Source organism: Hemiscyllium ocellatum, chromosome 4, assembly GCF_020745735.1.
Source record: "Hemiscyllium ocellatum isolate sHemOce1 chromosome 4, sHemOce1.pat.X.cur, whole genome shotgun sequence".
Taxonomy (NCBI): Eukaryota; Metazoa; Chordata; class Chondrichthyes; order Orectolobiformes; family Hemiscylliidae; genus Hemiscyllium; species Hemiscyllium ocellatum.
The window spans coordinates 139,994,104-140,007,068 of NC_083404.1; the positions used below are offsets into that span (position 1 = coordinate 139,994,104).

General features: G+C 41.7%; 1 protein-coding gene across 3 annotated transcripts in view; it reads right to left on the bottom strand.

Annotated features, from left to right (window-relative positions):
* Positions 1-12,965, bottom strand: part of ttc39c (tetratricopeptide repeat domain 39C) — a 108,382-nt gene that overhangs the window by 34,511 nt on the left and 60,906 nt on the right. For all 3 annotated transcript variants that reach the window (XM_060823914.1, XM_060823917.1, XM_060823916.1), the window contains one exon: positions 8,350-8,701. In XM_060823914.1, the coding sequence (XP_060679897.1) occupies positions 8,350-8,701 (352 nt within the window). The remainder of the gene's footprint in view (positions 1-8,349; positions 8,702-12,965) is intronic.

Sequence of the window (12,965 nt, forward strand, 5' to 3'; positions counted from 1 at the left end):
CATTCTTTCAGCCATGGACCTGTCCTTCTAAATCTTATTTATCCTGTACCAATTAACACAGATCGTAAATATCTGAGGTGCCAACACCAATCCTTACACCAGTCCACTGTTGTTAGTTGTTAAACAAGAAGGGTTTTGAACTGTTTGAGTTGAGAAACTAGAAAAATCCAGACCTACAAAAACAGAGTTAATTGTAAAAGCAGGACTTGGGTTTCAGACAGGATAGTGGAACCATAATAAGCAAACTAAAGGAAAGACAGGTATGATGGTAGTAATTAGAGGCCCAGGCTAATGCCCTGGATACATTGGCTCAAAACCTAACTAGATAGTGCTAACAAGGGTGAAATTTGAATTCAATAAATCCGTAATACAAAACCTGTCCCAGTAATGGTTCCCATGAAACTATTGTCTATCTAGCTATTTATTTATCCATTACTAAATTCAAGGAGGCTTTGAAAGAAGGGAAGAAGGTGGACAGGCAGATTGGTTTCTATGCTACAAAACTACAAGGTGATGCTGAGATACAAAACATTTGCAAACAATGGACAAATGCCACATGATCAAAACAAGAGTTGGCATGGCAACACCAAAGTTAACTCTATACTCCTCCACAAGAAACAGTTTCGTTGACAGCACCTGGAATAAAACCAGTTTTGCAGGATATTACCATTTACCTGTACATGGATTTGACAGTACAAAACCAGATTCTTTCTCAAGGTTTGACATGAACGCATTGTGCAGGCATTCAGTCTGATCAGAATTTTAATACTATACCCACAGCCTGATGGAAATATAACCAAGGTCATACAAATATTGGAAAGTGTTTTGCATTAAAGATTAAGCTCCTTAAAAGCTATGTCTTGTAAAAGAAAATCAAGGTGACTGTTGGCATTCATCAGAACTGAAATTATTTGCTTTAATTTTTCTCCAGTTACAATTTTTTTTTCAAAAAGCAAGCTTTCCACTTCATATGGCTTAGAAACACGTACTCTTCTGTAGATGTTTGTCAGAGAATTATTCATTAAGGAAGACAGACAGAATGTGAGACCAAGCGAAAGCAGTCAGGACAACTGTTCTATGTTTCCCTTGAGCATTTAAAAAAAATACAGGATGCTGTGATTACGTTGATAGCAATGGAAGCTATGAAGGGTGCGTAGTCATCCAGTAAACTTTAACCATCAACATTTGCCAGGTTCCTGCCTTTTTTGAGAGTCTTTGAATAGCTCCAGCCAATACAAATGCTAAAACTAGTTTTTAACTTCAGTTTACAAAACCTTGCCCACTGATGAAGAAAGTGAATGCACTACAGCCAAGGTTTTGGATAACCCAAAAATAGATGGGAAAGGTAAGCAGTGAGGATAGCTTGAACAGCCCGCAGATAGATAAGGCATGTTAAGCATGTCAGCATAACCTTGCCATATGTAAGATAATATGATAAAACGTGAACTTATGCACTTTGGCAGGAAGAATAGAGGTGCAGTATGTTATTTAAATGGAGAAACTCCATTAAAAGCTCCTGAACAGAGGAAGTTTGAACAGCTTGTGCACAAATAACAATGAGCAAACATACAAGTCCAGCGTGTAATATGGAGAAGGTAAATTAAACGTTGGCCTTTACTCAAAAGGTATGGAGTATAAAAGTAGGGAGATTTTGCGAAAACTATACAAAGTATTAGTCAGACCGCAGCTGAAACACCACAAAGTGTTTTAGGCCCCTGATCTAAGGAAAGATATACTGACATTGGAGGCAGCCTAGAGAAAGATCACTGGCTGGTACCAGGTATGCAGAGCTGAAAATGTGTTGCTGGAAAAGCGCAGCAGGTCAGGCAGCATCTAAGAAACAGGAGATTTGATGTTTCAGGCATGAGCCCTTCTTCAGCAATGAGGAAAGTGTGTCCAGCAGGCTAAGATAAAAGGTAGGGAGGAGGGACTTGGAGGAGGGGCGTTGGAGATGCGATAGGTGGAAGGAAGTCAAGGTGAGGGTGATAGGCCGGAGTGGGGTGGGGGCGGAGATGTCAGGAAGAAGATTGCAGGTTAGGAGGGCGGTGCTGAGTTTGAGGGATTTGACTGAGACAAGTTGGGGGGAGGGGAAATGAGGAAACTGGAGAAATCTGAGTTCATCCCTTGTGGTTGGAGGGTTCCTAGGCGGAAGATGAGGCGCTCTTCCTCCAACCGTCGAGTTGTTATGGTCTGGTGATGGAGGAGTCCAAGGACCTGCATGTCCTTGGTGGAGTGGGAAGGAGAGTTGAAGTGTTGAGTCACGGGGTGGTTGGGTTGGTTGGTGCGGGTGTCCCAGAGGTGTTCCCTGAAACGTTCCGCAAGTAGGCGGCTTGTCTCCCCAATACAGAGGAGACCACATCGGGTGCAGCAGATGCAACAGATAATGTGTGTAGAGGTGCAGGTGAATTTGTGGCGGATATGGAAGGATCCCTTGGGGCCTTGGAGAGAAGGGAGGAGGTGTGGGTGCAAGTTTTGCATTTCTTGCGGTTGCAGGGGAAGGTGCAGGAGTGGAGGTTGGGTTGATGGAGGGTGTGGACCTGACGAGGAAGTCACGGAGGGAGTGGTCTTTTCGGAACGCTGATAGGGGAGGGGAGGGCAATATATCCCTGGTGGTGGGGTCCGTTTGGAGGTGGCGGAAATGATGGCGGATGATACGCTGTATATGAAGGTTGGTGGGGTGGTAGGTGAGAACCAGTGGGGTTCTGTCCTGGTGGCGGTTGGAGGGGCGATGCTCAAGGGCGGAGGAGCGGGAAGTGGAGGAGATGCGTGGGAGGGCATCGTCGATCACGTCTGGGGGGAAATTGCAGTCTTTGAAAAAGGAGGCCATCTGGGTTGTACGGTATTGGAACTGGTCCTCCTGGGAGCAGATGCGGCGGAGACGAAGGAATTGGGAATATGGAATGGCGTGTTTACAGGGGGCAGGGTGGGAGGAGGTGCAGTCTAGGTAGCTGTGGGAGTCAGTTGGTTTACAGTAAATGTTCGTGTTGGTTCAGTCGCCCGAGATAGAAATGGAAAGGTCTAGGAAGGGGAGGGAGGAGTCCGAAATGGTCTAGGTGAATTTGAGGTCCTCCCCTATCAGCACTCCGAAAAGACCACTCCCTCCGGACTCCCTCGTCAGGTCCACACCCCTCACCAACCCAACCTCCACTCCCGCACCTTCCCCTGCAACCGCAAGAAATGCAAAACTTGTGCCCACACCTCCTCCCTTACTTCTCTCCAAGGCCCCAAGGGATACTTCCATATCCGCCACAAATTCACCTGCACCTCTACACACATGATCTAGTGCATCCGCTGCACCCGATGTGGCCTCCTCTATATTGGGGAGACAGGCCGCCTACTTGCGGAACGTTTCAGAGAACGCCTCTGGGAAAACCGGACCAACCAATCCAATCACCCAGTAGCTCAACACTTCAACTCCCCCTCCCACTCCACCAAGGACATGCAAGTCCTTGAACTCCTCCATCGCCAGACCATAACAACACGACGGTTGGAGGAAGAGCGCCTCATCTTCCGCCTAGGAACCCTCCAACCACAAGGGATGAACTCAAATTTCTCCAGTTTCCTCATTTCCCCTCCCCCCACCTTGTCTCAGTCAAATCCCTTGAACTCAGCACCGCCTTCCTAACCTGCAATCTTCTTCCTGACCTCTCCGCCCCCACCCCACTCCGGCCTATCACCCTCACCTTGACCTCCTTCCACCTATCGCATCTCCAACGCCCCTCCCCCAAGTCCCTCCTTCCTACCCTTTATCTTAGCCTGCTGGACACACTTTCCTCATTCCTGAAGAAGGGCTCATGCCCAAAACGTCTATTTTCCTGTTCCTTAGATGCTGCCTGACCTGCTGCGCTTTTCCAGCAACACATTTTCAGCTCTGATCTCCAGCATCTGCAGTCCTCACTTTCTCCAACAGGTATGCAGAGACTGTTTTTAAGAAGATATTAAGTGGGTTGGAATTTAACCGAATGAGAAGCAACCTCATTGAAAGATGCAAGATTTTTACAGGCTTGACATTAAAGATGCTGAGAGATGGTTTCCCCTTGTGGGAGAATCTAGGACCAGACTGCACGATCTCAGAGTGAGGAGTCATTTATTTATACAGAGAGGAGAAGGAATTTCTTCTCTCAGGAGGTTAGTAAAGCTGTGGAATTCTTTATGGCAAAAGTGTAGAGGCTGTGTCAATGTGTATTTCAAGGGTGAGACAGATTTTTAATCTGAGAGGGAATCAAGTGTTATAGGGAAAAGGCAGAAAAGTGGATTGGAGATTATTAGATCAGCCATGATTTCATGACTTGATAAGCTGAATGACTTTTATTTGCCATGGTTTATGGTCTTAGCATAGGAGGAGGCCATTCGCCTCATCAGGTACATGCACCTCTTTGACAGGTGCATGAATGAATCCCATTTAGTTCTTTCCCCATAGCCCTACAATTATTTCTTCAGTTCCCTTTTGAAAGTTACTTGTGAATTCACTTCCACTGGCCTTTCTAACAGCAAGTTCCAGATTACAATTCACTGCATAAATATTTTTTTCTTCGTGTCATGTGTGGGTCTAATCAGAGCTTTAAACAATGATAGCTTGACTTCCATCCCTTGTATTCCAGATCACAAGGCAACTCCAAACTCCCATTATCCTTTTAATTTTTTTTTATACTTGCCCACTAGCTTTTAGCTATTTCTGTATTTGCTCATCCATAATTCTAAACTTCCAATTCTGGATTGCTTAAAACACTGTAGGTGATAGAGAACCCTAGATCTAACATAATGATTTCACTATAGGAAAGCAGCTGAGCTGACATTCCCAATAACACCAAGGATTCCTAGTCAACACTCCGTACTTGGTCTGACCACAGGTTCCCGACAAACAAAACTCATATTGTAAACAATGATAGTTACTTTTTACAACATATTGGTCAAATTCAGATCAAAGATAAGTGGCTGTTTTATAACATGAATCTGGAAGCAACTAAAAATTAGATGCATTAGCCAAGCAGGGCTATGGTTAGCAGCTCTGCACCGTACATTAAGAGACATCATAATATTTCTGTGTACATGAATAGTACAAGAAGACTGGAGGATAGCAAATGTTGTTCCCTTGTTCAAGAAGGGAGTAGAGACAACCCTGGTAATTATTGACCAGTGAGCCTTACTTCGGTTGTGGGTAAAGTGTTGGAAAAGGTTAGAAGAGTTAGGATTTATAATCATCTGAGATAGAAATAAATTGATTAAGGATTGTTAATACGATATCATGAAAGGTAGGTTGTGCCTCACAAACCTTACTGAGTTCTTGGAGAAGGTGACCAGATAGGTGGATGAGGGTAAAGCCGTTGATGTGGTGTATACAGATTTCAGTAAGGCATTTGATAAGGTTCCCTATGGTAGGCTACTGCACAAAATATGGAGATATGGGATTGACGGTGATTTAACAGCTTGGATCAGACATTGGCTTGCTGAAAGAAGACAGAGGGTGGTGGGTTGATGGGAAATGTTCATTCTGCAGTTCAGTTACTAGCGGTGTACTGCTAGGATCTGTTCTGAGTCCACTGCTGTTTGTCACTTTTATTAACAACCCGGATGAGAGCGTAGAAGGATGGGTTAGCAAATTTGTAGATGACACTAAGGTCAGTACAGTTGTGGATAGTGCCGAAGGATGTTGTGGGTTACAGAGGGACATAGATACACTGCAGAGCTGGGCTGAGAGGTGGCAAATGGAGTTTAATGCAGAAAGGAAGGAGTAAGAGGAATGCAGAGGACTGGGCGAATGGCCAGATTCTTGGTAGTATTGAGGAGGAGAGAGATCTTGGTGCATGTGCTCAATTCCTCAATGTTGCCACCCTCTTTGATAGGACTGTTAAGAAGGCATACAGTGCGTTAGCTTTTATTAGTAGAGGAATCGAATTTTGGAACCATGAGGTCATGCTGCAGCTCTACAAAGCTCTGTGCGGCCGCACTTTCCAAGTATTGCATGTAGTTCTGATTACCCTATTATAGGAAGGATGTAGAACCTTTGGAAAGGGTTCACAGGCGATTTACTAGGATGTTGCGTGGTATGGAGGGAAGGTCTTATGGAGGAAAGGTTGACGGATTTGAGGCTATTTTCGTTAAAGAGAAAAAGGTTGAGAGGTGTTAATTAAGACATATTAGATAATCAGAGGGTTAGATTGGGTGGATAGTGACAGCCTTTTTCCTCAGATGGTGATGGCTAGCGTGAGAGGGCATAGCTTCAAACTGAGAGATGACAGATATAGGACAGATGTTAAAGGTAGTTCCTTTACTCAGAGAGTAGTAGGGATGTGGAATGCACTGCTCGCAACAGTTGTAGACTTGCCAACTTTACAGGACTTTAAATGGTCATTGGATAGGCATTTGGATGAGAATGGAATAGTCTAAGTTAGATAGGCTTCAGATTGGTTTCACAAGTCGGCACAACATTGAGGACTGAAGGGCTGTACTGCACTGTAATGTTCTATAAAAGTTTTTAAAATAGGGAGTTAGATATTCACCTGTTAAAAATTAAGATGCCAGAATTAGAAAGCAGGAAATGCAAGATTGAAAGAATTGTTTCTCTTCGGGCTACAGTTGTGCCGGTTCACAAGCCAACATCCAAATATCCACTAACATTTAGTGAACACTGTGAGTTATAGATATTTAAATATAAAGGAGGGTTTAGATGTCTCATTTCTCAATGTCCAAAATGTAGTTGCAAATTGTTTTACAATGCATACAGAAGGCATCATCATAGGAACGTACTATGATTTAAATGGATTCATATACATTTTAATCTGGGTAAATAACACAAGTTTTTTTTGTGACTAAATTTAATTATGAACTTGTAAATAGTTCTGTAACTTGCAATTCCTTTTAAAAGTTTGAAAGTGTTTCTTTAGCAGCATTAATGGTTTTTGTATATTTTGTTCGTCCACCTTAGGATGTCTTACGACTTAGCAAGCAAACTAATTGTACTTTAAGGTATGTTAGAAATTTCTAGCCAAAATTTTTTTAAACTTATAGCTTGGTTTATCTGTTTTTGAGCAGTACTGAGAAGACCTAGGATTGCGGTAATTGTGTACAGCAGATGATCCCAAGAATGTAGTAAAATTAGATTACATTAGAGTAAGGAGCTAGTGATAATCCCAGATATATTAGGATAAAAACCATAAGAGGTTACTTGAACTTGAGTGCATTTAAGGTCACATATATTAAAGCTCCAAGAAAAAGATATCATTGTTTCCAGACTTGAGGTTCAAGTCATAGTTCCTTAAGCCTCCTGATATTTTAGGACAATTTAGTTCCTCTGGTGAGAGTACTGAACATGGAATGCTTTTTGAGATTTTTTTTGGAATTTGTAGTGTTTTGGTTTTATTGGGATTATACATTTACTATGTATTTAAAACTCTTTGAACTTATGTTAAAAGTAAGGGTTTTGGTTTAGTCTATCTTACACAATTGTTGAGCTAGTGAAATTCTGTTTTATCATGAAAGTAAAATCTGTAACATTGCATACTTAAGTTGCAGTGAGAAATCAACTCACTAAAACCAAAATAAACAAAACATGACAAAATCAAGTCAGATTTCAGTTGAAATCAGAATTGTCAAATAATATTATCAGCTGATTCATAACAATTGGGGGCTCTTTGCAGGATCTTTGAATCCACTGGAATTAACAGGAATCAGTCTCTTTCTTGAAGTGTTAGGAATGTTGAAGAGTGGATATAATGGAGGTATGACCACAATCCTCACTACTTCTCAGACATATCTGATATCAGAACTGGAGAATTGAAAATGTTACACTCTTGTTGCAAAGAGGATGCAAGGATAAACCCTACAACTACAAACCAGCCAATTAAGCCTAGGTGGCGGAAAGGTCTTTAGAAATGACAATCAAGGACCAACAGCAGAAAAGGAATGTCAGCACAGCATTAATTAGAGGTGAACTGAATTTAACTAACTTGATTTGAGTATTTTGATGATGTAACAGTTGCTTATGGAGGATAACACAGCTTAAAAAAAGGGGGACAAATAGCAACATGGATATGAGGTTGTGAAACATTTGCTCGACCAAGATCGATTTTGTTTCACTTGTTCGACTTGACACAAGATCAGCATCCGCAAATGCTAATGGCTTGTGCCAAAATAAAATCAGAGCACAGAGATGACCAATAAGCTAACCTGCCTTAATTTTACCCAGCGTGTTCCCTCCCCTGAACCACTGCAATAACCTCCACAAAGTGAGCAGGAAAGATATTCCATGTGCTATGAAAACAAGAGGTATATTTTCACAAATGGATCATGCAATTGGTGCAATTATTAACATTTTTAAAGGAAAATAAAGTACTTGATACATGTACTCACGTAGCTAATGGAGCCTTCATGTCCTTACTTTCACTTGCATACATTAGGGAAGATAATCCCTGCAGACGGTCTCCAGGAAACCCCAGTAAGTTGATGATTTTCAGCAGGTTAGGAGGTACCATTGATATACAAAGATGGAAAAGCCCATAGCCAAAGCTGACAGCACCTTTCAGTCTACTTAATGCTTCTTCTTGTAGAGATACAGCAGGAATATGGTTATCATTAGCCCGATCAGACGTCAGAGATTCCTGAGATCTTTTTTTATGCATCATCTGTAGTGCATCAATTTCTGCATAACACTTATTGTAAATTTTCCATGCTTTTCGAAGGATCCATCCACCTTTAATATACGCTTTAGTTTGGAAGGAAAGAAACAAAATCTTTGTCAACCTTTTAGAAGCAACACTTAGTTTTACACCTCAATTGTGGCAAAATGAAGCTAAATTGTCTAAGATAACCAAGAAACACGAAAGTCATCCTGCTGCAGGAAGATGAATAGTTATCCCCTCATTCCCCCACACGCCGCCAATCTATTTTGTATTTCATACTCAGTACAGACACCTCTTGATCAGTCATGGCCAGCTGGAAATGTGGCAAAAATGCTGACAACTACTGCATAGTGAGATGGTGTGCAGATGCCGGTGTTGGACTGGGGTGAACAAGGTCAGAAATCACATGATACCAGATTATAGTCCAGCACAATATATTTGAAATCACAGGCTTTTGAAACGTTGCACCTTCATCAGGTGAAGCACAGAGAGGCTCATAGGCACAGAGTTTGCAGGACAGAGATCAAAAGACCAAACAAATGGTGTGAGTGGAGTGTTGAAAGTTTGAATGATTAGTCTTTGTAGGTGATCAGAAGTGTCAGATAGTGTGAGTAAGGTGTCAACAGCTGAAAAGCAAGGGAAGGATAACCTATTATATGATTAATTGAGGCAGAGAGTTAATTACAAAAGATTAACAAAGTGGCGCTGGAGACGAACCAAATGGTTGAATCAGTTGTTGACACTTTACTCACACTGTCTGACACTTTTGATCACCTCCAAGGACTTATTATTCAATCTTTCAACATTCCTCTCACACCATCTGTATGATCTTTTGATCTCTCTGCAGTAAATTCTGTGCTTATGTGCCTCTCTGCGCTTCATCTGATGAAGGGGCATGCTACGAAACCTTGAGATTTCAAATGAACCTGTTGGACTATCACCTGGTGTCATGTGACTTCTGACACTTGGGATAAAATTGTATTGGCACCAATGTCACTCATAGGCCCAAAGACACAGATGTACTTCAGTACTTATAATTAGATTAGATTAGATTACTTACAGTGTGGAAACAGGCCTTTCGGCCCAACACGTCCACACTGACCCGCCGAAGCGCAACCCAGCCATACCCCTACATTTGCCCCTTACCTAACACTACGGGCAATTTAGCATGGCCAATTCACCTGACCCGCACATCTTTGGACTGTGGGAGGAAACCGGAGCACCCGGAGGAAACCCACGCAGACACAGGGAGAATGTGCAAACTCCACACAGTCAGTCGCCTGAGGCGGGAACTGAACCCGGGTCTCTGGCACTGTGAGGCAGCAGTGCTAACCACTGTACCACCATGCCGCCCACTAATCTCTGAAGCTTAATTTAAAAATATGACATTAAACCAGATATTACTAATCAATTCTTTTTAACCAACTTCACCTATCAACCTTTCACTTTGGTTGCATTTACAATCCCAAGAACATACCTTACATGTGAGAGAAATTACTTCATTCAAAGGGTTGTGAATACTTGGAATTCTCTCCCTCAGGATGCTTTATCATTGAATGTATTTAAGGCTGGGATAAAACTGGGATGTTTGATAACTTGGGAAATCAAGGAGCATTTGGAGTGAGCAGGAAAGTGAAGTTGAAGCCCTGAATCAGTCATGATCACTTTGAATGGTGGAGCAGACACAAGGTGCCAAATAATCTTTTCTTCTTCTATTTCCTGCGATCTTTTAGTTGCAGAGGTGTCCTTCCTACTTAATAAATCCCATATGCTTAAGTGTAGCCCAACCCAGTTCCTCCCACCAATAAATGGACCAGCCAAGTTACATTAGTACAGAAAAAGCTACACAATCTACCTCCAATATAAATGTATACAGATAATCCTCCCTGCTCAGACAGACTAGCAAGAACTCCACAGAGATGCCAGAGGCAGGAACATATATAAAAAAATTAAAGGAAATACAGAATATAGGGGCTTTTATTCTTCAATTTTCAAAGCACTAGTGGGAACCATTACAAATAGAAGCTTCTGAAGAATATCTAAATGACCCTTATGATCCTAGTTGATGGTATTACTGGACAATTCAGATCTCAGACTGAAATCTGGCTTGATATATTTTTTTCTTCCTTTTGTTTTAATTCCATGGACTTTTACTGAAACACAAATATAGTCCTGTAGATTTAGTTTTAAAAATGAGAGAGAAGTTTCTTATGTGAAAGAAATAAAATCAAAACAGAACAAGTCAAACTGTTTTCATACAAATTAATTTTCAAGATTTCCAAATGCACTGTAAAACACAATCCCATCAATTCTATATGCACTCCTTTGCAGTACTCACAGCAGAGAGAATTCCTTTTTAACTACATCCTTGGAGCTCAACTGAATTGCTGTTTCAACTCCCAGCCTCAAGAATTATATAGCCTCTTTCTTGAATCTTCGTACAGCTGAGCTTAGACTTGCTCAGCTTCAAATAATCCATTCAGGATTTTAACCAAACACAAGAACTTCCAAACTAAATTTCTTACAATTAGGCAACACATTTCTTAACCATTCTAAACAATCTCACTTCATAGATTCATAGAATTCATACAGTGTGGAAGCAGGCCATTTGGCCTATCAAGTTCACACCAACCCTCTCAAGAGCACCTCACCCAGAACCACCTCCCTACCCTATTCCCAAAACCCTGCATTTCCCATGGCTAATTCACATCCCAGGACACTAAGGGCAATCTAGCATGGCCAAAGCACCTAATCTGCACATTTTTGGATAGTGATAGGAAACTGGAGCACCTGGACGAAACCCATGCAAACACAGCGAGAATGTGAAAACTCCACACTGATCGTCACCAGAGGGCAGAATCAAACTGGGGTTACTGGTGCTGTGAGACAGCAGTGCTAACCACTGAGCCCCATGTTGCCTTCTTCAGGAGAAATGACTTGACATATCCAGCTCCCACTTGAACAAAAAATAGATACACAACAATTCTGAAGAAAGGTCACTGGACCCAAACAGTGACTCTGCTTTCTCTTTACAGATGCTGCCAGAGTTTCTTTTTAATTTATTCATTTAAGTGTCTCTGGCATTTAATTGCCCAACTCTAACTGTCCAGAGGTTAGTTCAGAGTCAACCATATTGCTATGGGTCTGGAGCCACATGTAGGCCAGACCAGGTAAGGATGGTAATTTCCTTCCCTAAAGGACATTAATGAACCAGATGGGTTTTTCTGACAATTGACAATGGAAGCATGGTCATTAACAGATTTTTAATTCCAGAATTTTATTGAATTCAAATTCCACCATCTGCCGTGGCGGGATTCAAACCTGTGTACTCAGAACGTTATCTGGGTCTCTGAATTAACAGTTCAGTGTTAATGTCACTCGGCCATCGCCTCCCCATTGCTGAGTTCTTTTCAGTAATTGTTATTTTTGTTTCTCATTTCCAGCCCCTTCAGTTCTTTAACTTTTTTGTCAGCTTCAACTAGACTTCAGAAAACTGAACTGAAACTATAGGTCTTTTTCAAGCTATGGAACATTCCCCAAGCCAAAAATAAAACATTTTCACATCCTTCCTAAGCCTAATGCACTACAATGTTAACTTTGCTCATTCATAAATTCTCTCAATATAAACAAATTCCCATTAGCCTCCAAGAACATCATCTCTCAATATTTTTCTTAAAAAAAAACATGACTTTGCGTGTTTTGAGAAGATTTGTAGCTCAGGTTGCGGTTCTGAATGTAGGTTTGCTTGCTGAGCTGCAAGGTTCATTTTCAGACGTTTCATCACCCTACTAGGTAACATCTTCAATGGGCCTCTGGATGAAGCACTGCTGCTGTTTATATGCTTGGGTTTCTTTGGGTTGGTGATATAATTTCTTGTGGTGGTGTCATTTCCTGTTCTTTTTCTCAGGGGGTGGTAAATGGGGTCTAACTCGATGTGTTTGTTGATAGAGTTCCAGTTGGAATGCCATGCTTCTAGGAATTCTCATGTGTGTCTCTGTTTGGCTTGTCCTAGGATGGATGTGTTGTCTCAGTCAAAATAGTGTCCTTCCTTATCTGTATGTAAGGATACAAGTGAGAGAGGGTCATGTCATTTTGTGGCTAGTTGATGTTCATGTATCCTGGTGGCTAGTTTTCTGCCTGTTTGTCCAATGTAGTGTCTGTTACAGTCCTTGCACGATATTTTGTAAATGACACTAATTTTGCTTGTTGTCTGTAGAGAAACTTCAGAAATCTGGAGAAATCAATAAGACCGACTTCCAAAAAATGAAACCAGACAGATCCAACACACCACCCTTCTACAGATTACCCAAAATTCACAAACCAGGAGCCCCCCTCAGACCCATAGAC